General features: G+C 48.0%; 1 protein-coding gene across 2 annotated transcripts; it reads right to left on the minus strand.

Annotated features, from left to right (window-relative positions):
• Nucleotides 1-14: 14 nt before the first annotated feature.
• Nucleotides 15-25681, minus strand: ELAC2 (elaC ribonuclease Z 2). Of its 2 annotated transcripts, none has more exons than XM_054456367.2 (24): nucleotides 25325-25681; nucleotides 24679-24729; nucleotides 24470-24540; nucleotides 23379-23443; nucleotides 22051-22108; nucleotides 20819-20887; nucleotides 19273-19392; nucleotides 18204-18262; nucleotides 13495-13553; nucleotides 13327-13399; nucleotides 12565-12677; nucleotides 11063-11158; nucleotides 10026-10164; nucleotides 9862-9944; nucleotides 7779-7897; nucleotides 6029-6125; nucleotides 4174-4312; nucleotides 3567-3605; nucleotides 3330-3439; nucleotides 2588-2687; nucleotides 2389-2509; nucleotides 2050-2128; nucleotides 1312-1456; nucleotides 15-669 (listed from the first exon to the last, which is right to left on the minus strand). In XM_054456367.2, the coding sequence occupies exons 1-24, from the start codon at nucleotides 25567-25569 to the stop codon at nucleotides 442-444; spliced, it is 2478 nt and encodes an 825-aa protein (XP_054312342.2). In that variant the 5' UTR covers nucleotides 25570-25681; the 3' UTR covers nucleotides 15-441. The 2 variants fall into 2 exon arrangements, with proteins under 2 accessions (XP_054312342.2, XP_054312343.2); XM_054456368.2 differs by having other exon boundaries at nucleotides 25189-25329.
• Nucleotides 25682-26896: the final 1215 nt, after the last annotated feature.

A 26896-nucleotide genomic window follows, 5' to 3' on the forward strand; every position in this document is an offset into this window, starting at 1 on the left:
AAAAGAACTCACAGTTGCAAACTCAATCTTTATTGCAGCTGAAATACTATCTTCATTGAGTCTCAGACACTTAGACCCAGTGATCCTGTTACTCTGCTTGTCTCTGGCGTGCAGGGAATCTCTTTGCTAGATTAGAGGAAAGGTGCTGCCGTCTGTTTCCATGACTTCTTTAAAAACTGCCTTGAAATAAAATTAGTTCATCTGCTTGCTTCCGTGTGGCAGCCTCCTGTCCCGCGGCTGTGCCAGGCACCAGTCCTAAGAGGCATCTATAGACTAGTGCTTATCTGGGAGCCCAAGCCTTGGCACAGCTCCATACCACCTATCCTGAGCTGCCTCCTGGGGGACCGTGCTCTTCAGCTTCTACCAGCAAGGAGGGCAGATACGGGTGCGTGCGTGGGGCAGAAGACACACAGCCTTCAGAGTTCAGGGTCTCCCAGATCTTCACTGGGCTCTGACCTTCTTGGCCTGTGGCTCCTCTGTGTGGGCCTGTTTCTGCTGAGGCTCCCCATCCTCCAGGCTGCCTGCCAGCTCCCTGGACAGGAGGGCCGCCCGCACCTGCCGCAGCTCCCGCTTCTCCCTGCGCTCCTCCATCTCCTCGATGTCGCCAGCAAACAGGGCTTTCAGTGGTGGAATCAGCTTGGGCATTGTTGGAAAGTCTCCAAAGCAGACCTAGAAGACACAATAGAAGACAAAGACATGTCTCAAGAGGGGCAGGGGTGGGGGACAGGAGCTGGGAGGGATGCAATCATGTGCTCACACAGCAGCGCCAACGCCCCTTCCTTGGCACAAGCCAATGGGTCACAGCTGAAATGGAAAAAAGAATGGCACGGAGGGAGCCCTCTAAAGGGGCAGAGGCTCCCCAGGCCTGGCTAAGGGCCTCCGGAGAGGGAAGGGAGAGCAGTCCAGATGCTCTCAAAATCAAGCTCCTGAAAAACGAGGCCTGGCTCGGGCCCTGCCCCTTCATTCCGGAAGGCCAAGGGTCAGGCCTGGCTTTCCCACTCACAGGAGGCAACCACCTGTCTCACAGGTCTGTGCTGAGGCTCAAATGCCATGACTGTGTGAGCAGTCCAGGCCTAAAAGGATTCTCAGAAATTTCCAGTGAACTGAGACTGAAGACTAGTTGGCCCCTGCAGGAGGTGGGTCTCACCAGCAAACCCAGCGTGGTTCGACCTGGTGAGTGATGGGTAGATACCCTTTTCCCACGGTGGCCCCAAACAAGAAAGCAAACTCCAGCTGACTGTCCTACTCAGTGTGTAGAGTCCCGTCTCCCTGCCCCGTCCCCGCCCTGTGCTGTCCACGTGACATACAGACCTTCATGTGGTCAAAGGCAACTCCCACTTTCTCGTTGAAGTTGGGGCTGAAGAGGGGGACCTTGGCGTAGCGCTGGCTGAAGTGGTTCAGCATGATGAACTCCGCGTTCATCCGCATCCCCACGCTGATGGCCTGGGACGTTGTGCTGCAGGTGAAGGACAGAGCAGACTGAAGCTGAACCCAATTGCAAGACTGCAAAGCAGACAGTGGCACAGACCCTGGCCATCAACTGCCAGGGCACCCAGGGAAGCTGGTGGGTTTTCTTAACGGGCACCTCCGTAGCCAGCACAATCTCCCCTGAGGGCCAGAGCCTTCGCACACACCCCTGGATAAAGCCCACCCTCTGTGTTGGCTGCCAAATCTGTCCATGAGGGCACCCAAGAGAAAGCACAGGGCCCACCTGGGGTAATGCACTGTTAATTTCTTGAAATTAACAGCCAAAAATTCAGTCCCCCAGCCCCCGCCTTCCCCTGGCAATTCCCTGACGTGGCTTATAGTTTATTCAGCCGATTTCTAAATGCTTTCAAAAAACTGTGCCTCACTCTAGAACCCTGCCTAGAAAATTCTGCAAAAATAAAGGCCAAGGGCCTGTGAGCACGGCCACAGGTCAAAGCCCCCATAGCCCTTGATAGGAAGCAGGGCAGCCCCACATCAGTGGAGACAAACGACGGCTGCTCAGTGTCACGTAGTGGGGGAGGGAGAGGATGTGGGCGACAAGGACTGACCAGCCTTTGCTACCTGTGTGTCTTTTCCACTGCTTCCTCTTCCAAACCATCTTCCAGGGTGGCTTCATGTATCAGGAGGGTGGCATCTTTCCCTGGAGAAGCAGCACAAGGATCAGGGCAGAGTTCTCCGCGAGAGCAGCACACAGGCCTCAGTCACGTGCTGTTTCCTGGTCTCAACACTCAGCTCCCCTGCCCCTGGGTCTGCCTATTAGGATGACAACCAGAGACTCTGAGGGTGGGGACCTGAGTCTCCTGCCTCTGCTGACGTTTCCCTGCAAGCTCACCTGCATTCACCTCCAGCTACACAAACCCCAGAGCAACCTCAGGGTGGCTTGCTTCTTCCTCTACTCACCCATCCGGACCAGAGCCTCGCAGGGCATGGTGTCCCCGGAATAGACCACTTTCCAGCCAGAGGTGTGCACCAGCGCACAGCCAAACGCATGCTTGCAGTGCCGCACCAGACAGGTCTGAAACTAAAAGGGCGGGGCTGGAGGGCTCTGCAGCTCTGCTCCCCACCTCGCCCCCACGATGCCTGCAGCTGTGCCCCTTACCCCTTCCAAATCACATGTTCCCAACAGCGAACTGATCAATCTTTCCACTGCAAGACTGGAGATCTCAGCCCCTTCCTGAAGGCATTTGGCAGGAATCATACTGTAAAAAGACAAAACATTTAAAATGATAATAAACATTTCTTGGGCATCTGGAACCAAAGTTTAAGTCTTTGGCTGGAGAACCCCAAAATCATTCTTAGGAGAAAATATGATTTAAATCATAGTCACTAAGATGAGGAAACAGCTGTCAAATATAAAGAGCCAAACCAAAGCCTCTAGGCCACTGGGAGAAACCCAGCAGGTGAATGCTACCTCCGGCTCAGGCAGCACAGGCCATGGGTGGCTCCAGCAGAGGGGATTCCTTCCCCTTGGGGTGAGGATGGTGCCACCTCCCAGCTAGCCACACACCTGCTATGGACATTCTCTGTGCTAGCCACTATTTGGGTGCTTGGCTCTGGAACTGTCTCATGAAGAAAAGCTGCTCGAAGTTTAAAAAGCAGCTCAGAACTCAAATGAGGACTGGGAAGAAATGCTTCTAAGAAAATAAGCATTACATGCGAACTATCTAATGGTTTCTGTCCTTCAGCCAAAGCACTTCTCCCCTGCTTCTGCCATCTGGGACCATGTCAAGGGCAAGGCTGCTGGGGGATACTGGTAACTACCCATCCGTGTCAACCTTGAGCTTCTGAAGGAGGTGGCAGCAAGCAACAGCCCAGGGGGCAAGGCTGCCCTGAATGCTCACCTGATGTGGTGCAGGACCTCCTGGCACTGGTTGTGGTACTGCTGGAGCCAGGCTTTGAGCTGGCTGGGGGCAATCACCAGCAAAGGGTGAAGTGGCTTTCCCAAAGATGCCTGAAACAAAAAATCCAACTGCTGACTCAACGACGGAACATCTCAATAAAAACTGGAGTGCCAAGAGGCATGGCAGATGATGTGTAAACCACTGAAACTCAAAACGTCAATCAAGTGCCACACTTACCAAGGCTCGTTCTCTCTGCAGCAAGATATTTAGCAAGCCCTGGCAAAGAAACAGGAGACATGCATTAGCCAGGCCCCACGGCGATCTCCTTCGGGTTAGGGTCTGGAGTCCTCCCTCTTGCAGGAGTTGCCAGCCCTATGTCACCCACCAGCCTCTAACACAGCCGCAGTGGGGGTGGCACAGGCTGAGCCCCCTGCGCCATGACCCTGAAATGTCACGGGCAGAAAGCAACATGACCCGTGTTGGGAAGAGGGCAATGGCCCAGGGTCCGGCACCCCAGGAGACCAAGGTGAGGGTCTCATAGCCACACCTCCTGCATCTGGCCAAAGCTTCCTCTGAGCAGGCCGTGTGAGATTCAAGATTCAAGGAAGACTGGGTAAACTCAAACCTGTCCTGCTGCAGGAAAGGAACTAAATAGAAAGAGAAGACATCCTTGTGGCGCAGAAGGGCTATGTTGAGTTTTGTAAAAGACCATTTCCTAGCTAGAGATGAGTAACAAAAGCCCTGGGCAAGTTTGGAAGTGGAGGAAAAGACGCGGCCAAAGGGCCAACTCAACATGGCAGTGCCTCCTCCAGGCTCCAGCTTTGTGGTCCAGCCCAACACTCACCGTGTGGTGATCTGCGTGCAGGTGGGACACAAACACAGCAGCCAGGGTGCCCAGGACTCTGTCTACCTGGTCTCCGTAGTGACGGCACAGCTGCCCAAACGTGCCCTCACCACAGTCCAGTAGCAGAGACGTGTTGGGGCTACAGAAGAGAAGAGGAAGAGAGTCACTGCCACTGGGAAGGCTGCTGACAGTTCAGAGGCTGATGTCTGCTTTGGACAGGACCAGGAAGCAATTGCAGAAATTTCTGTCTCTCGTGCTTTGCTTTGAGGAGGTAATATAAAAGCCAATTAATTTAACCAGAAAGTTAATTTTACATGTGTCATCCTCTTTATAGCAAAGAAGTATCCATGGAACCCTGAAACCCTTTCAAGTAGACTTACGCAAAGGCTGGGCATCAGAAAAAAAAAAAGAGTTTATAGGAGGCTTAAAGCATTTAGTCCTAATAATGAATCTGACTACGTAGATTGACTGTGGCCACAGCCTCTGTTGAGAATACCAGGACAGGCACTGGGCCATACGAGACTCTTTCTAGGTCCAGCTGCCATCGGACTTTTCCCCCTTTGCAGGCGGTCGGGGTTTCCTCAGCTCATGTCCTCAAAGACACCTGGTGCAGGGCGGGCTGCAGGTGTTTCATGCAGGGAGCTAGTTAATGCAGACTCCCAGGTGTCACTCGGGGTTTCTGACTTGGTTTTAGGCAGGGCTCTGGAAGCCTGGATTCTGACAAGCTTCTTGGGCTATTTGGCTGTGCAGTCCACTTCAGAAGCTCTGCTCCAAGGCAGAGAATGCTGACCCGCTCTGGCCGCCTTCCTTCTCTGAGAGGAGCCACGAAGACTGAGAGGGCTGCACCCATTTTGCAGAGAGAAGCCTCGCTGCTAAGACATTACCTTCCAGGGGAAAAAGGAGTCGGGAGGCAAGGTGGCAATAGCACCTTCCCATTAGCTTCAGCTGGTTCAAAAGCCACTCGCAGGGTGTCAGGTCAGCAACTCAAAAAGCCCTTCTTCCCCCAGGATCTCAGCCCCCGGGAGAGGCTGGCTCACTCCAAGCTGCTTTATTGCATGTCCTCATCCAGAGAAACACACCCCAGATTGTATATTTCTGATGTCAGGGCGCATCTCGTCACTGCTGTATATATTTAATGCACTATTTGGTTGTTTGTCATCCACCACTAGCATCTAAGATGACAAAGCAAAATTTAAAAACAAACCTGGTAATTCACAATCTTATTTTCTTCACATACTATCTGCAGAGATAACATGTACATTTCACAACGCATTTGACTAATCTCTCTGCTGATGACCCCAGGCAAACCCAAGAGAATCAACTAAAAAACATGTCAAGGGGAATCCAATACAGGGTCTGAACACAAATGTGCAAAACGCTAAAGCTTTTTAACATACTAGCAACAAATAGCTGGGGGACAATATCATGTAGCAAGACCCCAAGTCCCCGCTCAAACTTCAGATGTCCCACTTACCAGCTGTAGGAACCACAGCAAGTCGCCTCTCTGAATATCAGCTCACTCATCAACAAAATGGGTAGTTGTTCACCACTTCATAGGATTAATGTAAAAATTAAACGAGCTGATTTCTTAGCTAGGTGTACTGCACACAGTAAAATCAGCTGTTTGTTAAAAGACATCATGGGATGAATTTGGTGATTCCCAGGGTAAAAGTTTGCTACTGAGGCTATAAAATGCAGTAAGGCCACGCTTCTCTCCTGGACACTCCAGTCGACATGACAAGTGACAGGGCTTGATACCGCTGCATTTCAAATCGACTGGTGAGTGCAGCAGGACTTTTGTTTAAAAAGTAAACATGCCCTTGATGGAAGGATGCTTCCTTGGAAAGCAGCATACCTTATGTTGACAAGTGTGGCACTGACATTTCGAATCTTCATCGGGATGGCAGACCCTGTTCCAAGGAAGATGATTTCTGGGTACTGACTTCTTTTCTCTGTGAAAAAATCCATGTGAAACAATCCATTCCTTTGGGTCAAAAGTGAGCCAGCATGCAGCCATGAGAAGATGCAATGGTTTGATTATCATTGGTTTGTCCCCAGACCTCATGTGGAAACGTGCTCCCTAGTATGGTGGTTTTGGGAGGCAGGGCCTAGTGGAAGGCGTTTGGGCTACAGGGACGGACCCTCCTGAGTGGCTTGGAGCTGCAGTAGTAAGTACTGGCTCTCAGCAGACTGCATTACTTCTCAAGGAAATGGATTTGTTCCCAGGAGAGGGGGTTGTTATAAAGCCAGGGTGCAGCTCAGGCTTTCTCATCTTCACAAGCATCCACTTCCTACTTGCGCTCCTCTGCCACGTTATGGTGCAGCATGAAAGCCTTCACTGGAAGCTAGGGCCAGGACCTTCAATTCTCAGCCCGCAGAACCGTGAACTAAATAAACCTCTTTTCTTGATAAATTACCCAGTCTCACATATTCTTTTATAATAACAAAAAACAGACTAAGACAGATGGGTAAGCAACACAGTTCTATCCAGCTTCCCAGGAGGAGGACTGGCAGGCCCCTGGCAACCGCCCCGAAACAAAGGACTTCGCACCAGTGTGGGACCCACAGGCTATTTGTCACCAAAGGGCTAAGAAGAAGAACAAATAAATTCTCCAGTCCTTTCTTCAAAAGAATTGCTGTAATTCTTTTACATTTAAAAAATGACATTTCTTTATGCTGGGAACCGTCATTTATTTCAAGAGAACAGTGTGTGCCTTGCATCCAGCTCTTACTGGAAGACCATGCACTTCGGTCGCATCCTCCCAGCCCTACCAGACAAGAAATGCTCTGCTTCCCAAGGGGGAAACAGGCTCAGAGGCCCAGGTCTCCGGTGAAGATGGTAAGAGGCAGGGTCAGGATTCAAATCCAGGGAGACCCGATGGTTCCAAAGCCTGTGCCCGGCCCTCAGCCTCAGTTGAGTGACGTGGCCAAAATCCTCCATGGTTGTGCATCCGCAAAGCCAGGACTAGACCCCCTGCCAGCCAAGTCCCTGCTCAAAGCTCTTTCCACAGGCGTTCACTAAAACGTTTCACTCAGTGCGTGCCTCGTCAAGAATGCCTGGGTGCCATCGCCAAATGCTCTGATTGGGTGGGATGGGGCACAGGAATTGGGATTTTTTTTTTTTGAGACAGAGTCTCGCTCTGTCGCCCAGGCTGGAATGCAATGGCACGACCTCGGCTCACTGCAAGCTCCGCCTCCCGGGTTCACGCCATTCTCCTGCCTCAGCCTCCCGAGTAGCTGGGACTACAAGTGCCCGCCACCATGCCCGGCTAATTTTTGTATTTTTAGTAGATATGGGGTTTCACCATGTTAGCCAGGATTGTCTTGATCTTGTGACCTCGTGATCCGCCCGCCTCGGCCTCCCAAAGTGCTGGGATTACAGGCGTGAGCCACTGCGCCCGGCCAGGAATTGGGATTCTTAAACTCCCCAAAGCCCCCTCCTCCAATGACTATAATTCTAATGTAGAGCCGAAGTAGAGAAGCCCTGGATTAGACTGAAAAGCCAGGTTAGAATGCGCCCCGCCAGCACTCCACTTAATGCTATGAAAACAGCAGCAGGGGGAAGAGCCCAGGAAAGAAAGGCTGCTCTGCAGGCTCCCACTTACCTGCCAGGGCTGGGCCGTCCTGCGCACTCCTCCTGTACTCCTGCACGCTCTGCTCGAAGTTGGGAAGCTGCAGCGCCTCAACTATGAATTCCTCAGGATTGCAAGTAATAATGGCATCCCTGCAGGGAGAGAGAGAAGCATCTCAGGTGACAGACACGGTATATGGCCTCAGCAGACCCCAATGTGGATGTCCAGAATAAATTCAGGGTGACAATCTGCAGGAAGTTCCTTCAGATCAACACTGAAGGTTAAGTGACTAGCATCTGGGGCAGTTCTGCTCCACCACCTTTTGGATGCTGCATCGCTCTGCCTCAGGGCCAGTCAGTGGGGCACTACTGATGCCCAGGGCAAGACGGTTTTTTTCTCTGTGGCCAGTGCTGCTGCCCTGGTGCAGTACCCCTGACCTCTACCCACTAGCAGCACCACTACCCACCTCCTAGGCTGTGACAACCAAGAATGTTTCCAGACATTGCCAAATGTCCTCTGAGGGGTCAATGGTCCGAGCTGAGAAGCGGGGCCCCTAGAGGAGTGACTCTGAAACTCATGTTCACACCCAGGAACCTTGGCAAAACGCAGAAGCCAATTCAGCAGCTCTGCAGTGAGGCCTGAGATCTCAACTTCCTAGCAGGCCCCAAATCACACGGAGTGACAACTCCTTGGACAGGCGGCTCTTCAACCTGGCAGAGCATTAAAATCATCTGGGAGCTTGTAAGTCCCAAGCCTAACTCTCAAGATTCTTTTCTTAATTTTTTTGTTGTTGTTGTTGAGACGGAGTCTCGCTCTGTCACCCACACTGGAGGGCAGTGGCGCGATCTTGGCTCACTGCAAGCTCTGCCTCCCAGGTTCACACCATTCTCCTGCCTCAGCCTCCCGAGTAGCTGGGACTACAGGCGCCCCCCACCACGCCCGGCTAATTTTTTCTATATTTAGCAGAGATGGGGTTTCACTGTGTTAGCCAGGATGGTCTCGATCTCCTGACCTCGTGATCTGCCTTGCCTCAGCCTCCCAAAGTGCTGGGATTACAGGCGCGAGCCACCACGCCCGGCCTCAAGAGGTCTGGGGCAGGCCCTATGCAATATTTTTCACAAGCAGGAGGTAAATCTGAATGTCGGCTAGGGCTGTGAATCACTGCTGTGTGTTAAGAGCCTGTGCAGATGCCGACAAAGGGACACCAGGTTCTTCAACCCTGTGATGTTGCCTGTGAGCCCGAGTCTTGCTAGTATAGTCCCTTAAAGGGCCCCAACTACCCAACCTCAACAGCACACAGCATCCAGTCATAATCCAGCACGTGCTCTATTCTAATACAAACACTGTGGAGTGGGCAGGAAACTTCAAATCAAGGTTCAGACCTTTAAAAATTAAAACAGGCCGGGCGCGGTGGCTCATGCCTGTAATCCCAACACTTTGGGAGGCCGAGGTGGGTGGATCACCTGAGGTCAGGAGTTCGAGACCAGCCTGGCCAACATGGTGAAACCCGTCTCTGCTAAAATTACAAAAAATTAGCCGGGTGTGGTAGCAGGCGCCTGTAATTCCAGCTATTCAGGAGGCTGGGGCAGGAGAATTGCTTGAACCCGGGAGGCGGAGGTTGCAGTGAGCTAAGATCGCGCTATTGCACTCCAGCCTGGGCAACAAGAGCAAAACTCCATCTCAAACAAAAACAAAAACCCCACATAAACAAATCAAGAAACACAAAATGTTATCAATCATTATCTCTGGGCAACAGGATTATGGGTGACTGTGTTCATCATACATTTCCTATTTTCTATACTGTGAAACATATGAGCTCTATCACTGCTATTCCCATGCAAGGCAATTTTAGAAAAGGAGAACTACTGGCCCCAATCCGCCCACCTCAACCCAGCCTGGAGTAGGCAGCTTTTCTAAATAAATTCACACTGGCACACAGCCAAGCCCATTCATTAGCTTATTGTCCGTGGCTCTTTTGTGCTCAAAGCGGAGTTGAATAGTTACAACGGAGGCCATATGGTCTGGAGAGCCTCCTGAAACATTTACTATGTGGCTATTTACAGAAATGTTTCCCAACTCAACTGAGACGATTCCATTAGTTCAAGATGGCACAGACCTCTGCCACTCCCTCCTGGGACGGAGCTGGTACTTGAGGAGGCATTCACCCTGAACCACGGGCACACTGAGGGTGGGGACCTCCTGAAAGAGACAAAACACATTCATGGAGAGAAAGAGAGGGGACGAGAGCTGGGCCAACAAGGGGCCGGTCTGAGACACTACCTTACAGGGGAAACTGGTGAGCAGGGGGAAGATGTCCGGGTGGATGAGGTTGAGCTGGGTTTGAATCTTGTGGCTGCGAAGGTTGTGAACTGAGGCACAGTTCTCATTCAGGACCAAGTGCTGGGTGTCAGGCCCAAACCTGTGAAGAAACAGATCCGGCATCTGCAGCATCTGTTAGGAGGCAGCTCCCCCTGAGGAGTAGTGCTGAGCTCAGGAGTAGTAATGAGGATGAGGTGTTCAAACAGTTCAGTGACTTGCCCCAAGCAGTGTTACTACATGGCCAAACATGGTCCCACTCCTGCTGTCTCAAAGCCCGGTGTTCCCTAGCTCAGCTGCCTTTCAGGTGTGCTGGGAAGAGAGAGAGGAAAAACAAGAAAAAGATGTCCAGGGCTTACAAATAGGGAACTCAAACCCTGAGGAATGAAAGAGACAGCAGGAGAGCAGGCCATGGAGCGAGGGGCAGGTAAAGGGGCTATGTGGGGAGACACAGGCAGGGGCCAAAAAGCAGCCCAAGGTCACCCCGCACCCGAGCTCAACTCATACTCCTCCACCTGGCCCTGGTCAGCGATGCCCCGAGGAAAAAGTAAAGCTCCCTCTCCTTCCAGTGACTAAACATCTACCTCCCAGGGCTGCTGGTGACGACCCTAGAGGAAATGAAAAGGGTATTTCACACACTGCCTCCCACAAAGTGGGCATTCAGTAAATGGAAGCTATCATTTTATAGCTGCAATCTCTTCTTTGGGATTCACTTGTGGAATCCTCAACCAAACGGCAGTATTTGTTCAGACACCCTGAAGAGTGTGGAGGGTGTAAAATAAATGGAATCGTGTGGACACTGCGCCACCTAGCGGTGCATTTTCTTCACAAGTGTAGCACAGATCTGGGACTCCTAGAATTCTGGGAAGGCAGGAATCCCACAGAAAGTTTAGGCAGGTGCAGAAGGGTAGGTAGCGCTGGGAAGAGCAAGAGGGGAGGAAAGGGGAATCCACCACTGCCCAGAAGAGTTACCCCAAGTGCCGCTGGGCTGGGCTCCATACCTCTCCATCCACTGCTGGTACCTGCTGTCCAGCAGCACAGATTCTGGGGCCATGTGAACCACCAAGGCCACGGGGGCATCTGCCTTTCCTTGGTACCTGGGCAGAAGAGTGGGGCTTTACAAAGTGATGCAGACTCAGCACACACAAAGACAGGGACCATGCAGCCAGGGAGGGGTATCGTGCGGCCCTCTGCGAGCACCGCAGTTGAGCTGACAGCCTCCACACCCAGGCCATGCTCTCACAGCAGACCCCAGTGCTGGGCCATTTCCAATGGACATGGGGTTCCTCTATCTGGCAAGCTCTGCTCTGGGCCTTCCAGTCAGCCTGGCGGATCCTTTCTCAGCACTGCACTTCCTTCCTACCCTCTCCACTCATACGGGTCCAACCTGCAAAGCCAGAACCAGGCTCTCCCTGCCTCCTCCTGCTCCCTCTCTCCTTCCTCTCTCACGGGCATTTCCTCGAATAAACCTCCTGCACCTCCAATGCCACCCTGGTGTCTGTCTTCCAGAGGACCTGAGACACAGGCACGAAAAATGAAAATCGTCTGAAATTCCACCACCTGGACAACAGACCACTTACTAACATGCTGATATGTTTCCCTCCAGTTCCCTTTAAAAAGAAATATACACAGTAGCTATTTTTATCTATCCCAGCATCATCACACATCCACACATGGCTCTCAAATAACACCTCATTCATTGAAGAGGCTTTGCTGCCCAAAACTTGATTAAAATACAAAGCCGGGGCTACCAATGCATCCAAATTCACCCACAGAGAATAAAGCGGACCATGAAACAACTCCTAACGCTCTGACTTGGAAGGCGTACAGCAGCCCAAAAGGATTTGTTGTGGTAAGTAGAAAAAAGCAAGTGAAAAAATACAGATAGATACAAACTAGGAACAGGAAAAATACAGGTAAACCTTTAAGAGTGGGGGAAAAGATTCAAACTGAGATAGGTGGGTCAAAGATGATTCCACCTGGGATGAAAGCTGAACTGCAAAACTGGTTAACTTTGATAGAGGACAAAAACAGAGTGGCAGTGGCCCAAAAGACATTCCCCAGCTGTGAGTCCATCCCATAACACGGACTCTTGACCACGACAGTCTCACACACTCTGACCCACCTCATTTGTTTCAATGCAGGTAATGGAAGAAAATTAATTCAGTTCAAAATAATCTAAATGATAATCTGGGGCATTAGTTAGAATTCAAAAAAGTTCTGGAATTTCTTCTGGTATAAGAGCTGTAAGAGTTCTAGTTGAATTTCTAGTCCTCAGTGGTTTCTAGTTTTCAATCCTTTCTAATTTCACTTTGAGGCTGTGTACACCGGAGCCCACCAACTACCAACAGCGACTTAAGGTAGGAGTCCTGGCCTCTGAACTGTAAACCCAGACAGCGGGCCTTCCCAGAAACACAGCTCTTGCCAAGCCACAAGATGCCCATGTCGATGCTGGGCTGGGTTTTCAGCTCTCACTTCTCCCACCCTAGAGACCCCTCATTACCTCTGAAAGGTGGCATTCTCACAGATGGGTTGAATGAAGCCTTCATCTGGACATTCCACCACCACAAAAGCAGCACCAGGATCTGGAGGAGTACACAGCTCTTCAGCCAAAATCTGCAAAATCAAACAAGCCCGCCCACTGGGGTCACAGCTCAGCCACTAAACTTAACTGCCTTCAAGGCAACTGCTAACATGACATAGCCTATCCAGCGAGCCGAGAGGTAAACCACAAAACCAACTTTACACACCACCATCAACACCCTTCTGGTCTCTTTGTGGATACCTAAATAGGTAACTGTCAGGTTGAGGCACTTCAGGCCTACACTGGCCAGGAAAGGAGGCTTGGCATTAAGGTTTTCTTCAGTCTGTGGCCATTGGTCCTAATGTCCTTAGAAGTCAGAGGAAATATCTTGACAAAGAATACAGTGGCATTCCTCTGGACCATAAACCCCAGGCCCATCCACATGGGGTCTGTTGTTAGACACTGTCCTGAGCTCAAGTACCAAGTAAAGCATGCACCCTTTAAAGAGGAGGATGACCAGATCCTAAATGGACCATCTACAAAAATGCTCGAATGCAGCCGTGTTGACACACGGGACAAACACAGATAAAAGAGGCCATTTTATCACTTAGCTGAGTGATGTCCAAACTGTTCTACGTCCTTCAAAAGTGGTGTCTGTAGGGCCTGAAGAAGACAGACTCTGCCCAGCATTCCAGACCCTACCTGTAACTGCTGAATCATCAAGAAAACCAGGCATCTCACCTCTCTTCCTTCATGAGTGATGCTTTTCCCGTCCTTGACAGCAGCAATGATGGGAGCGATGGCAGCTGTCCCACTGAAATGAAGAGGCAAGGCCTCCGTGAAATGTGATTTCCTTAAGTGGACAGGTGTACCCAGTGAGTCCCCAGAAGCCTCACTCCCCACACTCACACTGGGAGGCCCATCTCCTTTGCTTTGAGCACCAGGAAGTTTCCTCTCTTTAAGTGAAGCTGCAACAAAGAGAACATAAATGTGATTTTAGTGGCTAATGAAGAAGTTTGGTTTTAATCAATTTTCTTAGAAGTGTATTTTTCTAGATTAAAAAAAATAATAATAATGTTGGCCAGGGGCGGTGGCTCACGCCTGTAATTCCAGTACTTTTGGAGGCTGAGGCAGGCAGATCACCTGAGGTCAGGAGTTCGAGACCAGCCTGACCAACATGGAGAAACCCCGTCTCTACTAAAAATACAAAATTGGCCAGGTGTGGTGGTGCATGCCTGTAATCCCAGCAACTCAGGAGGCTGAGGCAGGAGAATCGCTTGATCCTGGGAGGTGGAGGTTGCAGTGAGCCGAGATCGTGCCATTGCACTCCAGCCTAGGCAACAAAAGCGAAAGTCTGTCTCAAAAAAAAAATTAAAAAATAAAATAATGTTGTTTCCTTACAATTCATTAAAATGCGTTTATTGCTTTCAGAAGGTATACCACATGCTGAAGAAGTCATTTATTGTCAAATGCTTTAGTACTAAAAGCCAAAATGACTTAAATCAGTGTTTTATTTCCCAGCATTAACTCATTATAAATTTAATACAATGTAATTCAATATGAAAGTTAATAAATATCCTTCAAGTATCATTGAGGAGAAACACTGTTCTGTCATTCTACATTCCTCAATTAATAGCTAAAGGAATGTCACCAGAGTGTTGCCTAACAGAGCAACCAGCAAGCAAACTGCCATGTAACATGATATTTCAATGACAGTGATAGGCTAACAAAAGCATGGATGATTTTAATTTCTCTTGTATTTTTCAATTATTTGGCAATATGTCATTGCTTTTATCTTGGAGATAAATTATAATAAAAGATCCCTAATAGGCCAGGCACAGCGGCTCACGCCTGTAATCCCAGCACTTTGGGAAACCGAGGCGGGTAGATCATGAGGTCAGGAGATCAAGACCATCCTGGCTAAGACGGTGAAACCCCATCTCTACTAAAAATACAAAAAATTAGCTGGGTGTGGTGACGTGCGCCTGTAGTCCCAGCTACTCGGGAGGCTGAGGCAGGAACCCAGGAGGCGGAGCTTGCAGTGAGCCGAGATCACGCCACTGCGCTCCAGCCTGGGCGACAGAGTGACACTCTGTCTCAAAAAAAGAAAAAGAAAAAAAAACCCCTAATATGCTATTACATTAGAAAGGCAAACAATAATTCTATCGGAAAACTTCATAATCATTTTATAGGAAAAAAAATTTTCACACAAACAGAAAAATGTCAGAAATGACATGTAGGCCTTTGAGTGCTAAACGACATTTGATTTTCATTTTCTCCTTTAAATCTTCATCAACTATGTGTATCTTCTTTTAACTCTCTGAAGTTAAAAAGTTACTCGTAGGCCTGAGTCTCAAATTTGGATCTGAAATCCTTATTCTCAGGGTTGTAGAATTTTGCATCTTAAAAAATATCATCCCAGATGAAGGATTACAGCTTCAGTGTGCACATCACACAGTGATGATTGATGGCTGACATCTTTAGATAACTAACAAGCATGTCACGACCCAACATTCTCTCCACACACCCAAACGGGTTTGAGGATGGCAACTAAATGTCTCTAATGTTTAAAAGGTACTTGCTGTTGGGGGCGGTGGCTCACGCCTGTAATCCCAGCACTTTGGGAGGCTGAAGCAGGAGGATCACTTGATGTCAGAAATTCAAGACCAGCCTGGCCAACATGGTGAAACCCCGTCTCTACTAAAAATACAAAAATTAGCCCAGTGTGGTGGCGGGCACCTGAAGTCCCAGCTACTCGGGAGGCTGAGGCATGAGACTCACTTGAGCCTGGGAGGAGGAGGTTGCAGTGTGCCAAGATTGTGCCACAGCACTCCAGCCTGGGCAACACAGAAAGACTCCGTCTCAAAAAAAAAAAATAAATAAAATAAATAAAAGGTAATTGAAGGCTGGGCATGGTGGTTCACTCCTGTAACCCCAGCACTTTAGGAGGCTGAGGAAGGCAGATCAGTTGAGGTCAGGAGTTCGAGACTAGCCTAGCCAACATGGCGAAACCCTGTGTCTACTAACAACACAAAAATTAGCCGGGCATGGTGGCAGGCACCTGTGATCCCAGCTACACGGGAGGCTGAGGCAGGGAATCACTTGAACCTGGGAGGCAGAGGTTGCAGTGAGTTGAGATAGCACCACTGCACTCCAGCCTGGGCAACAGAGCGAGACTCCATCTCAGAAAAACAAAACAAACAAACAAACAAAAAGGCTGGGCATGATGGCTCACGCCTATAATCCCAGCACTTTGGGAGGCCAAGGCAGGCGGATCAGGAGGTCAAGAGATCCAGACCATCCTGGCCAACACAGTGAAACCCCGTCTCTACTAAAAAAATACAAAAATTAGCTGGGCATGGTGGTGCACTCCTGTAGTCCCAGCTACTCGGGAGGCTGAGGCAGGAGAACTGCTTGACCCTGGGAGGCAGAGGTTGCAGTGAGCCAAGATTGCACCACTGCACTCCAGCCTGGTGACAGAGCGAGACTCCGTCTCAAAAAAAGAAAAAAAAAAAAAGAAAGAAAAAAAAAAGGTACTTGCAGACTTAAGGCAGGGAAACCCATCTCCCTGGGAGCTGAACTCAACCCATGGAGATATGTTCCTCTCTGAGGAATGCAGAGTATTTGGAAGACTGATGAGAGCCAGAACACAGCTGATAACACCCCAACAGTGCACCAGCTGCCCAAAGCCAAGGTCTTCCATCAGATGAGTTTCTCAGGTCCTCATGCCAAGAGACTCCTGGAACTTGACCTAGCTCAGCTTTATTGCTTTCCAAAACCCACCTGAGAGCAGCAAATTAATTAGAAGAGGGGAAAGGGGTTACAGGCTAATCCAGTGACAGCAGCCCTCAGAAGGAGCCACAGAAGACAGCAAGGAAGGAGATGGAAAAGCCGGGGCAGGCAGCAGGCAGCCCCCAGGAACGGCTGTCTGATAATAGGGCAACTGCCTGAGTGTGTAAAAGTGAGCTTGTCACTTTTCATCATGCTCACTGTTACCTATTCAGGAAAGCAGGAATATGATTTAAAGATTACCATATAAAACAGTTGAAAAATCAGACAGTATAAATATAGATTATCAAAAATAAAATATTTTTAAAACTTTAAAAAATGATTTTGCTGTCTAAAACTCAGAAACATACAAGTAATAAGCCTGTTAACAATAGTACTTAACTTTTATGAAAATCACATTATTCAAATAAATCGATAGAAATGATACTGGCAATGATCTTGCCACTAATATTACTACTTACTTTCATTATTATTTTCACTTGTAGGTTTCAGAATTTAGATAAAAATTCCAAATATATTTCAAAATCAACATTAAAAAATAATCTAAGCCCACAAAAAGGCAATGAAATCTTTTCACATATTTAGACAAATTTGTTGCAAATTGCATTGATAAAATTTTAATGCAAAATTCTATTAAAAATAAGCCACTAGTCAGATCTTATGAACAGCTTATTGTAACAAAAATTTTTAATGGAATTTGACCAATTTCAGAGTTACAGATCTAGGCCTTTGTGAATGCTAGCTAATATTCCAATTAATCTGATGTTAGACCTTAGCTATTGCAGGGGAATGAAATAAAGTAAAACAGAGTTAAAAGACTTTGAATAAAGACCTGATGGAGTTGAAGGAAAACAAACACAGCTGCCTTCACTAATTTCTGAATTCTAAAAGGACCAATCGTTGGCAAATATAAAAGAATATGGACCAGGCACGGTGCTTCACGCCTGTAATCCCAGCACTTTGGGTGGCCAAGGTGGGTGGATCACCTGAGGTCAGGAGTGAGACCAGCCTGGCCAACATGGTGAAACCCCGTCTCTACTAAAAAGACAAAAATTAGCTGAGTGTGATGGCGCGCCCCTATAATCCTAGCTACTCAGGAGGCTGAGGCAGGAGAATCACTTGAACCTGGGAGGTGAAGGCTGCAGTGAGCCGAGATCGTGCCACTGCACACTCCAGCCTGGGCGATGGAGACAGACTCGGTCTCAAAAAAAAAAAAAAAAAAAATGTACGGAGGCTGACAGGGCACTGGAAAAAAATTTAAAAGGAAATAAAAGTATGGGGTTATCTTGAGAAACAGAGCATCTAAATTCTGAAACCTACAAGTGATGACAATTATGAAAGGTTAATAGTAATACTCGTTGCAGGCTCATTGCCAGTGTCATTTCTATCAAATTTTTTTTTTTCTTTGAGAGAGCGTCTTGCTGTCACCCAGGCTGGAGTGGAATGGTGCAATCTCAACTCACTGCAACCTCCGCCTCCTGTGTTCAAGCGATTCTCTTGCCTTGGCCTCTCAAGTAGCCGGGATTACAGGCACGCGCTACCACACCCAGCTAATTTTTGTATTTTTAGTAGAGAAAGGGTTTCACCATGTTGGTCAGGCTGGTCTCGAACTCCTGACCTCGTGATCCACCTGCCTTGGACTCCCAAAGTGCTGGGATTACAGGCGTGAGCCACTGCACCCGGCCTTCCATCAGTTTTTTTGAAAATCTGCTATCTCTTTTTGTCTCAGGTAACAGGAGTGCCTACCCTCAAATTAACGAAAAAGTGCAAACCAGAGGTCGCTGACCAAGACCCCAGTCACGTACAGCCCTCCAGAAAGGCTCCCTTACCTTACAGATGAAAGCTACGACCAGGGAAGAGTCCCTGGCCCCTCTTCTCTGGCTAACACCTGAGGAAAAACACATTTGATTATCACAAGGTAAATGTGAAAGTTGTCAAGACATTACAGACTGATTATGACCTGATACCTAATTTCACTTCACATAAAAATTAAATGGACGCTACTGTCCCAATACACAGGCTGAAGACACTAATATACTCAAGAAGACTTTTTTTTCCCCTACTTATGTGGAGATGTGTTTGGGTAAATGAAAAACACAAAACTCTCACCAGAAAAACTTTAGAATGGCAAGTGAAATTTTTTTTTAATGACACATTTCACCTAGGACTGGAGAAGAGAGAGAAAAATACATTGTAATGTGCTTTATAACACATATAATATATGAAATAATGCAAAAGTTCAAAGGCCTGCAGAGAAAATGCTGGTGTCAGTCTTTACCCAGTGCCATCCAAACAAAGACAGCACATAGGGGTCAGCCTGTTCTCAGTCACTAAACAAGACCTCAGGACAGAAAGAGGAGCTGCCAAGCTTTGCCAACACTGGCCTTCTGTTAAGGACAACAAACTCCTGAAGCAACCCAACTCCTGAGCTACATCTTATCTTGGACTTTTAACTCCGTTTCCCAGTGGGCTGTCATTCTGGAAGAAGACGTGCAGATCTTCTCACTGATTTGACTGTCTCATTGGCTTAGCAGTTATAGTTTCCACATTAATGGAAAATTTGCATAAATGTTACATTAATGAAAAACACAAATGAAAAATACAAAATGAATCCGTTTGTCAGGCCCTGTTCTCCTCTGGGAAAAAAGAACACAGTTTTGGGCCTACCCAGATCCTGGGTGGCCAAAACTGTGGACTGGTCGTTATTAAAGTTCCAGGCTGCCACCTTTACAACAACCCTTCTCATTCTCCCCACGGGCCAAGTCATAATAAGCCCAGGAAGAAGTATCTGTTTACACACGTGGCTTTCTTACAATAATGACTCCCTACAAGCATTACGAGGCAGAGAATTAAGAAAACGCAAGCCTTTCTGCTCCTCTGTTTTGTTTATACTATTACCATGTGGAAGGTGCGGCTCATTTTCATTCGACTCGGAGTCTGAAGATCGCTCTGGACTGAGCCTGCCGAGAGGCCTTTCTGGACTCTGCCATGGTTGGTGCTTTCCCCTCTTCTGTTCACCTGGTCAGTACGGACACCACCAAATTACACACTGCACAAGGTGAGCTGACAGCCAAGGCCCAGACGTTCATACGTGGGAATGCCAGAACGCCAATTAAATCAGCACACCTTTTACTATACGGTAGGAAATAACTAGTTAGTTAACTTCCTACCTGGTTTCTGGGCTGCACTTATGTCCTATTAATCTTTATGTTTCTGCTTATCTCACAGCCTCGGCCATAGTACCAACGCAACAATGTGTTATCTAAACAGCATGTGGGTTGTAGACATGCGTATTTATTATCATCACTCCCGCTAACACACATAGGCCCAAAGGATACCTACCTCCAGAAGGAACCTCATTTTACATTTAGTTAAGGCTCAAGATCAAGGGAAAAAAATTCCCTGCTCTAAGAAGCTAACGCACAGCTGCAATGACAATGAACATAAGTTCACTCACTGAGGGCCGCTGGACACTGAAAAAACAGTGATCAGCAAAACTGAGCATGTTAACATCGATCACGCAAATCACACGTGAAAGTTAACTGTCACGTGCCATGGAGCGAAGAACAGGGTGCTGGAAATGGACCACAAACAGGGGGATGCAACTCAGGCTGGGGGTGGCTACAGCAGGGGTCAGGTGAGAGAAGGCATCTGAGCAGGAGGAGCAAGCCAGGCAATGGGAGTACCGATCAGCCCATCATGGCACTGGCCTAGGAGCACTTGTGCCACTGCCCCGGCACATTCCTCCCCTCCCTGCTGCCTTCTGCCTTCAGTCGGCCTAAGTCTCATCTCCTCGCCAGGTTCTGGACTTCTCTGGCCTTTGCTGGGTGCTCTGGTCTATCACCCATCAGCACTACTTGGTAAGCATCACATTAGTTAGTACTAACCACGAAATACCCCTACTGCTTGGTACTCTCTTCACATGTAAGTAAAACCGGACATGAATGTCTTTAGCCAAGCTCAAGGACAAGACTGACTCTTTTCCTAAGCTAAGACCACATCATCCGGCCCTGATACTCGGGAATCTGCAGGAGCTTCTAACCCCCTAACAACACTTCTTTTAGGTTGCTGTAATCATTATTGATTTTTAAAAATCTATCTGTGCAAACCTCTTCATGATCCTCTGATCAAAAAGAGGGTATCACGCCTGTGGGAAAAAACCTCCAAGCAATGAATGTGCAAACTTGAATGCAATCTATTTACCAACAGTGCTTGATTATCTAATATTCCAAAGCATAATCACTATCATTAGGCATGAGTTAGACGTCGGTAAGTTTACAAGCCAGGGCAGGAGCCATATCTTCATTCCTCAACTAAATTTTCTAATCATGCTCAGAACACAAAACAGGGTGCCCACAGCAAGTGTTCAGTTTCTGTTTTCACCCATGTTTTCTTTACTCAGGACGTACACCCTCCTCCTGGGAAACCTGGCTTTCATACTCACTGTGTATGGGGATCTGGTAAACTGTCATGGTTTCATCCTTGTATTCTGGGGCAGAGTGGGGCCGCACAGCTACAAGAAAACCACACAACAGCAAAGTGATTGTATTAGTGAAGATGTGTGGGAAGAGTAACTTCAGGATCACCAACCACAAACAACTGAATTGTCTCAGAATTATGGTGGGAATCTGACACGAAAACCAGACTTTCTAAGGAGATTACCATTTTTAGGAAATAATAAAAGTGTATTTTGGTCAGCCATTTATATTTACTACAACCAGATGAAAAGACATTATAATCTTTGGTGACTATCCGTTAAAAATTGAAAAACAAGAAACTAGTACTCAACTTTCAGAGACCCAAGTTAACAAACAGAATAGTGAAGCCAGGGAACCCATCATCTCAACCAGAAGAGCTGATGTATATTTTGAAACAAAGTATTAGTGTTTCTATAAAAGAGGAGTATTAACAAGCCACAGATGCACACCAGTGCCAGGACAAGAGCCCTACTAGCATCCTCAGCGAGGCCTCTTACCATCAAGAGGCCGTAAACCCCCTTCACAGCTGGAGCTGCGTTTCAACGTACAAAGTTGGCCACAAAACCTTTAGGAGCCCCTTGTCACCCCCGCCCCCAACTCAAAGCAACTCAACGACGAGAAGCACCTCTGGAACTGAGGCAGGAGCCCTGCTGTCTGGATGGAGAATACTACACAGCATGCACACAGGCATGCGTTGGCTGTTCAATCACTCCTGCCGACCTGGCCCCTATTTTTACAGCATGAGGTGAGAACACAGAAAATGTCACTATTTAGAAAACCCATCTCCAGCCGCATGGTAGCTCATTTTGGGAGGCTGAGGCGGGCAGATCACAAGGTCAAGAGATCGAGACCATCCTGGCCAACATGGTGAAACCCCGTCTCTCCTAAAAACACAAAAAATTAGCTGAGCGTGGTGGCGTGCGCCTGTAGTCCTAGCTACTAGGGAGGCTGAGGTGGGAGAATGGCTTGAACCCAGGAGGTGGAGGTTGCAGTGAGCTGAGATCACGCCACTGCACTCCAGCCTGGAAAGAGAGCAAGACTCCATCTAAAAAAAAAAAAAAAAAAAAAAAAAATCTCGTGGTGATGAAGCATTTGATTTTGAGGTTTAATGTTGATGTTTTCAATGGATTCTAATTTGAGAGGTCAGGGCATATATAAGTTAGAAATAGCAGAGGATGAGTCACAGACAAAGACGTACCCATTTCTATTCCTTTCAATGGACCAGAAAATATTTTGATTGCTTCGAGGTATTTTTCCTAATGAAAAACAAAGAAATGAGCAGTTATGGTTGAACAAATGTAGAACACAGCAACTATTCAAGTATTTAAAAGGTTACCAATAGGTATCAACATAAAACAAAGCTTAGTGAATATTTTGAACATCATTTATTACAAATATTTACTGAGTATCCATTATATCAGATGCCAAGGATACAGCAGGAAAAAGAGATGGAGGCCTTGCTCTAATCAGGCCAGTGGAGGAGAGAAAACGAAACATGATAACAGAAACAGCTTAGTGGCATTATGCTAAGTGCTCTGCAAGGAAAATGAAAAATACAGAGGGCTGGGATCCAACTTGTCTAGAGAAGAAGAGACAGTTCTGGAGTAAATGATCCTCTTAGCTGAGCCCTGAAGGTTCAGTAACAATATAGGCAGCAATTAGAAGAGGCAGAGGGAACCTGCGGAAGGGCGAAAGTCCTGAAGTGGCCAGAGAGTTAGAGGGACATGAGTCAGCCCATGCAGCTGCAGTTCAGCGATGGGTACAGATGGAAGTGTGGGTAGCGGCCGGGGCCTACAGGACTTGTAGGCCGTATCAAGGTGTTTCGGATTGTATTGCAATGGGGAGCCCATGAAGGGCTTTAGGGAGACAACTGACACACTACTTTTCTGTCTTAAAGTGACCTCTCTGGCTGCTGTGTGCAGATGGATTACAGGAAGGCGAGAATGAATATGGGAGGCTATTGTAGTTTACAGGTGTAGAAAACAGAAATAAGGAAGGCCTCAATAAGAGACAAATGGATGGATTTCAAACGTTATTTTGGGGAAAGACTTAACAGGTCTTGGTGACTTTCTTCTTAAGAACTGGAAAATGAACTGTTATGTTCACCAACACACACACGACTTCTCAAGAGTGTAATAAGCTGGACTGAAAGGTAAGAAGATGTCAGAAATTTATTGAATAAAAACAAAAGCTGCCCTTTCTTGTGTGCTTACTTGGTGCCAAACATACATCTAATAAAGGGATCTAGTGCTTTATATGTGCTGCTACATCATTTAATCTTTAACAACTCTATGAAACATGACAGTAATCTTATAGACGAATAAACTAAAGCTCAGAAAGGTAAAGTAACTTGCTCAAGGTCACAGAGTTAATCAGAACTCAAGTCTTTTTAACTTGAAAGGGGAAGCGTTTCAACGACCAGGTATCTCTGGAGGGCAGAAGACTGATTTGCAAAAAGGAAAATTCTTCTTACTGATATTACAAAAGGAAAGTTTGCTTTTGAAAGATGTGTCAGGAAAGACTCACCAGTTGCGGAGGTCCAGAAAGTACACATTTTGGAAGCCCGGTTTCCTTTAAAGTAAGAATCATTCCTAAAAAGGATGCATAAAATCAGATCTCTCATCAATTTGACCTGGTCGTCACTAACAGGAGGAGCACCCTGTACTAATCCAACTATTTATCTACATCTCCACCTTCCAGCTTTGGAAGTATAACCAGGGAAGATGTACAGAGCAGAAATGATGCCAGCTAGAGGTGTAACGGACACCAAATATCCGTTAAATGCCTCTAGAATGGGCTGAGCTGTTATTAGGGTGAAGCAGCAAGGCACCCAGTGTGCAAAATTTAAGGAATCATGCAAGTGAAGGGCTGGCACCCTAAGTGCCTCACCCTAGTCTCAGCCCTGAGAAGGGAGACTGGTCTAACACTTCACTCCTTCCTGTCCATGCCACCAAGCCCACACAATCTGGCTGCAACACGATCCTGACCTTCTGGCTGACAGACATAAATGACAGGGTAATCTGGACAGTGGGTATGTGTGTGGCTGCCAATGTGCCAATGGCGTCTGTGGTAAACATATTAACTGTAATCACCACCGCTAGACTCTCCAGTTTACTGCCACAAATCTCTGTCCCCGCAACCCAAGAAACTAAGTGGATGGTAACACTTAAGAGGTGGTATCCATATTAAAATCTGTTCTTCTGAGTCACAGCTTTTAATGCTCTGTGCTGCTGCTGACTGGGCTAGTATAAAAAGAATTCCAGGTCAGGTGCGGTGGCTCATGCCTGTAATCCCAGCACTCTGGAAGGCCGAGGCAGGAGGATCGCAGGAGTCTGAGACCAGCCTGGGCAACACAGCGAAACCCCGTCGCTACAAAAAATACAAAAAAATTAGCCAGTGGTGGGGCACACCTGTGGTCCCAGCTATTTGGGAGGCTGAGGTGAGGGGATCACCTGAGCCCGGGAGGCAAAGGTTGCAGTGAGCCAAGATCACGCCACTGACCAAAAAAAAAAAAAAAAAAAGTCTAGCTGCCCACCCCAGACTTGGAAAAATGGTAAAGCCGGTTAAAATCCCGGAGACTTCCCACCAGCCTCTGACACTGCAAAGAATATACTCACCACTTAAGCCCCCAACATTAGACCAGTGCATTCGTGTCAGGAATATGTTGTCCAGGCGAGCAACCTTCAACCTAAGAATGAGAAAACATTTAAACAGGATAACATGAACACAACAAAGACCACTTTTGCTATAAAAAACAACTAGCCTCTCATTTCGGCTTTCAAGCCCCGTAATCAACTCCCCCTCCGAAAGCAAGAGACTGACTCACTTGTGCTCCTGCATGAGTCTCTGAACGCCTTCTCCACAGTTGAAGAGATACCTACAAGACAAAGATTACACAAGACATTCAGAAGGTTTTATTCTGTAAACTCTCTGACACCAATTAGATGCTTTATTGTAGACTCTGGAAAAAAAAAAGAAAAAGAAAAAAAATTAAAAGTCCATGTTGCACGTTGGACTACCGAGCCACATTTCTGCTGGTGGGTTTTGAGCCCTCCTTAGCAGAGGTAGAGAGGAGTGGGGGCCTGTGTGTGTGTGTGGGTGCTAGGACAAAATGAGTCCTTTCCCCACCACCGGCTACACACCAGATCTGTCCACCCCACACGCTAACAACGACACACTGGCCTTGGGGTGCACGGAAGAGGGTGGAGGTCCGAAAGTGCTGACAGCCAGGCCGGGGCCCAAGGGTTGGGATAAGGACGCTCAGACCCACGTCTGAAGTTCTTCACAGATCCCCAGAAATCACATGGATGCAAAGAATCTCGGATTTCCCACCCACCATAACTCCATGAACCCCCGCAACAGTGAACCACATGTGTGAAGTAGGGAAGCCGAAGCCCTGGGAGGTGCCCCGACGCTCAGAGGCTGCGCCGCACTGAGGGCCCGGCGGGACGGGGCGTGGCTCGTTGACTGACCGGTTGAACTCGGAGAAGACGTAGAGCGCGGCGCCCGAGTCCCGGCTACCCGCTGCCACCACCTGCAGGTACACGGTGTTCGGGCCGCCGAAGGACCCCGACGGTCCGCGCTTCTCTCGCGTGCGCAGGTGCCGCAGCGGGTCCTTGGCCGGCCGCTCGCGGCGGGCGGGTCCCTGCGATATGGTGCGTCCCTGCGACATGGCGCGTCCGGCCGCGGACCGCAGCAGCGAGCAAAACGCCCACATGCGCCCGTCTCCACCAAAACTGAGAAAGCCGCCGGTCACCTACGCCCGCGTTTCCCGTGCACCACCTAGCCGCTCCGCATGGCGGATCCAGCCAATCAGCGCGCCGTGCACCGAGCTGCCCGCCTACGCGAAGCTGCTCATCCAATAGAAAGGAGCTTTACCGCTCGGGACTTGTCAATTGGCAGCGGCCATAGAGTAGAGGAATACTAGAGCGTCTAAAGCGGCCCCGCCCCTTGTTCTGTTCCGGTTTCCCGGCCGCAATTTTTTCCGGAAGCTGTTTTTCTCCTGGGGCGGGACTTCCGGAAGCACAGTGCCAGGAAAAGGCTTCCTGGGGAAGGCGGGTTCTAGGAGTTTGGAGTTTCGCTAAAACGCTCCTGTTCCCACCAGATAAGAGCTGTGTCCTCAGGGCACGTCGGTCCCTCAGAGCTTGAGTTAGAGGTAGTTGTAGTGGTTGTGAGGATTAAATGTGAGGAAATCAATTGTATTGAGCATTAGCATAAGCCCTTTGCTAATTTTATTTCCATTGTAATTCGTATGCATACATGTTAGAGCTTGATCATTTTTACGTGGCGTCCCGAGCTTGTAGTCCCAGCTACTCGGGAGGCTGAGGCAGGAGAATCGCTTAAGCCCGGAGGCGGAGGTTGCGGTGAGTCGAAATCGCGCCACTGCACTCCAGCCTGGGTGACAGATCGAGACCCTGTCTCAAAACAAAACAAAACAAAAATTGTAGTGTTTTTTGGAAGGAAAAGCAAGAATAGAGGACAAGCTCTAAAGCAAGAGAGTCTTGGCTCATTTGTTAGCTGCGTGATCTTGACCTCTCAGAGCCTCAGCTTTCTTATCTGTAAAATGTGAGTAATAGCAATAACAGTATCTCCTACTTCAGAATATAGAATTCAGTCACCTGATAATATATCAATAGCCCTTTGAGTGGCACTGTCACAGAAGAGGCACCCAGTAAATGATAGAAAATTAATACAAAATGTTTCAACTCCTAGACAATATAGCTGACCAGGGACATCACAGAGGTAGATGTCCCAATACCAGCTTTTTGAAAAAAACACCCAGTCTCCTCTTATGTAGCTAATGAGGATTTCTCACTGAAAGGGATTTCAGTTAAAGCCGCTAGAAATACAGGGAGCTCCCTTAAAAGAGGAAGATGATTTACCTGGAAGCTCCACTCAAATATGATTTTTTAAAGATAATTTACCTGGAAGCTCCACTGACGTATTTTTTTTTTTTATAAATACTGAAAGATGTCACTTTTATTCAGGAAGTAGGGGAGATTCAAGTCATATAGATTCCTACTCGAAAATCTTGACACCTGACT

This window comes from Pongo pygmaeus, chromosome 19, assembly GCF_028885625.2.
Source record: "Pongo pygmaeus isolate AG05252 chromosome 19, NHGRI_mPonPyg2-v2.0_pri, whole genome shotgun sequence".
NCBI lineage: Eukaryota > Metazoa > Chordata > Mammalia > Primates > Hominidae > Pongo > Pongo pygmaeus.

Bases quoted from the DNA above. Each gene is read 5' to 3' on its own strand.
- ELAC2 (XM_054456367.2), bottom strand. From the start codon at position 25,569: ATGTGGGCGTTTTGCTCGCTGCTGCGGTCCGCGGCCGGACGCGCCATG. The intron at 24,541-24,678 runs GTGAGTCAGTCT...TCTCATTCTTAG, and splicing joins AGACTCATGCAGGAGCACAA to GTTGAAGGTTGCTCGCCTGG. The intron at 2,510-2,587 runs GTAAGGGGCACA...CCGCCCTTTTAG, and splicing joins GAACATGTGATTTGGAAGGG to TTTCAGACCTGTCTGGTGCG.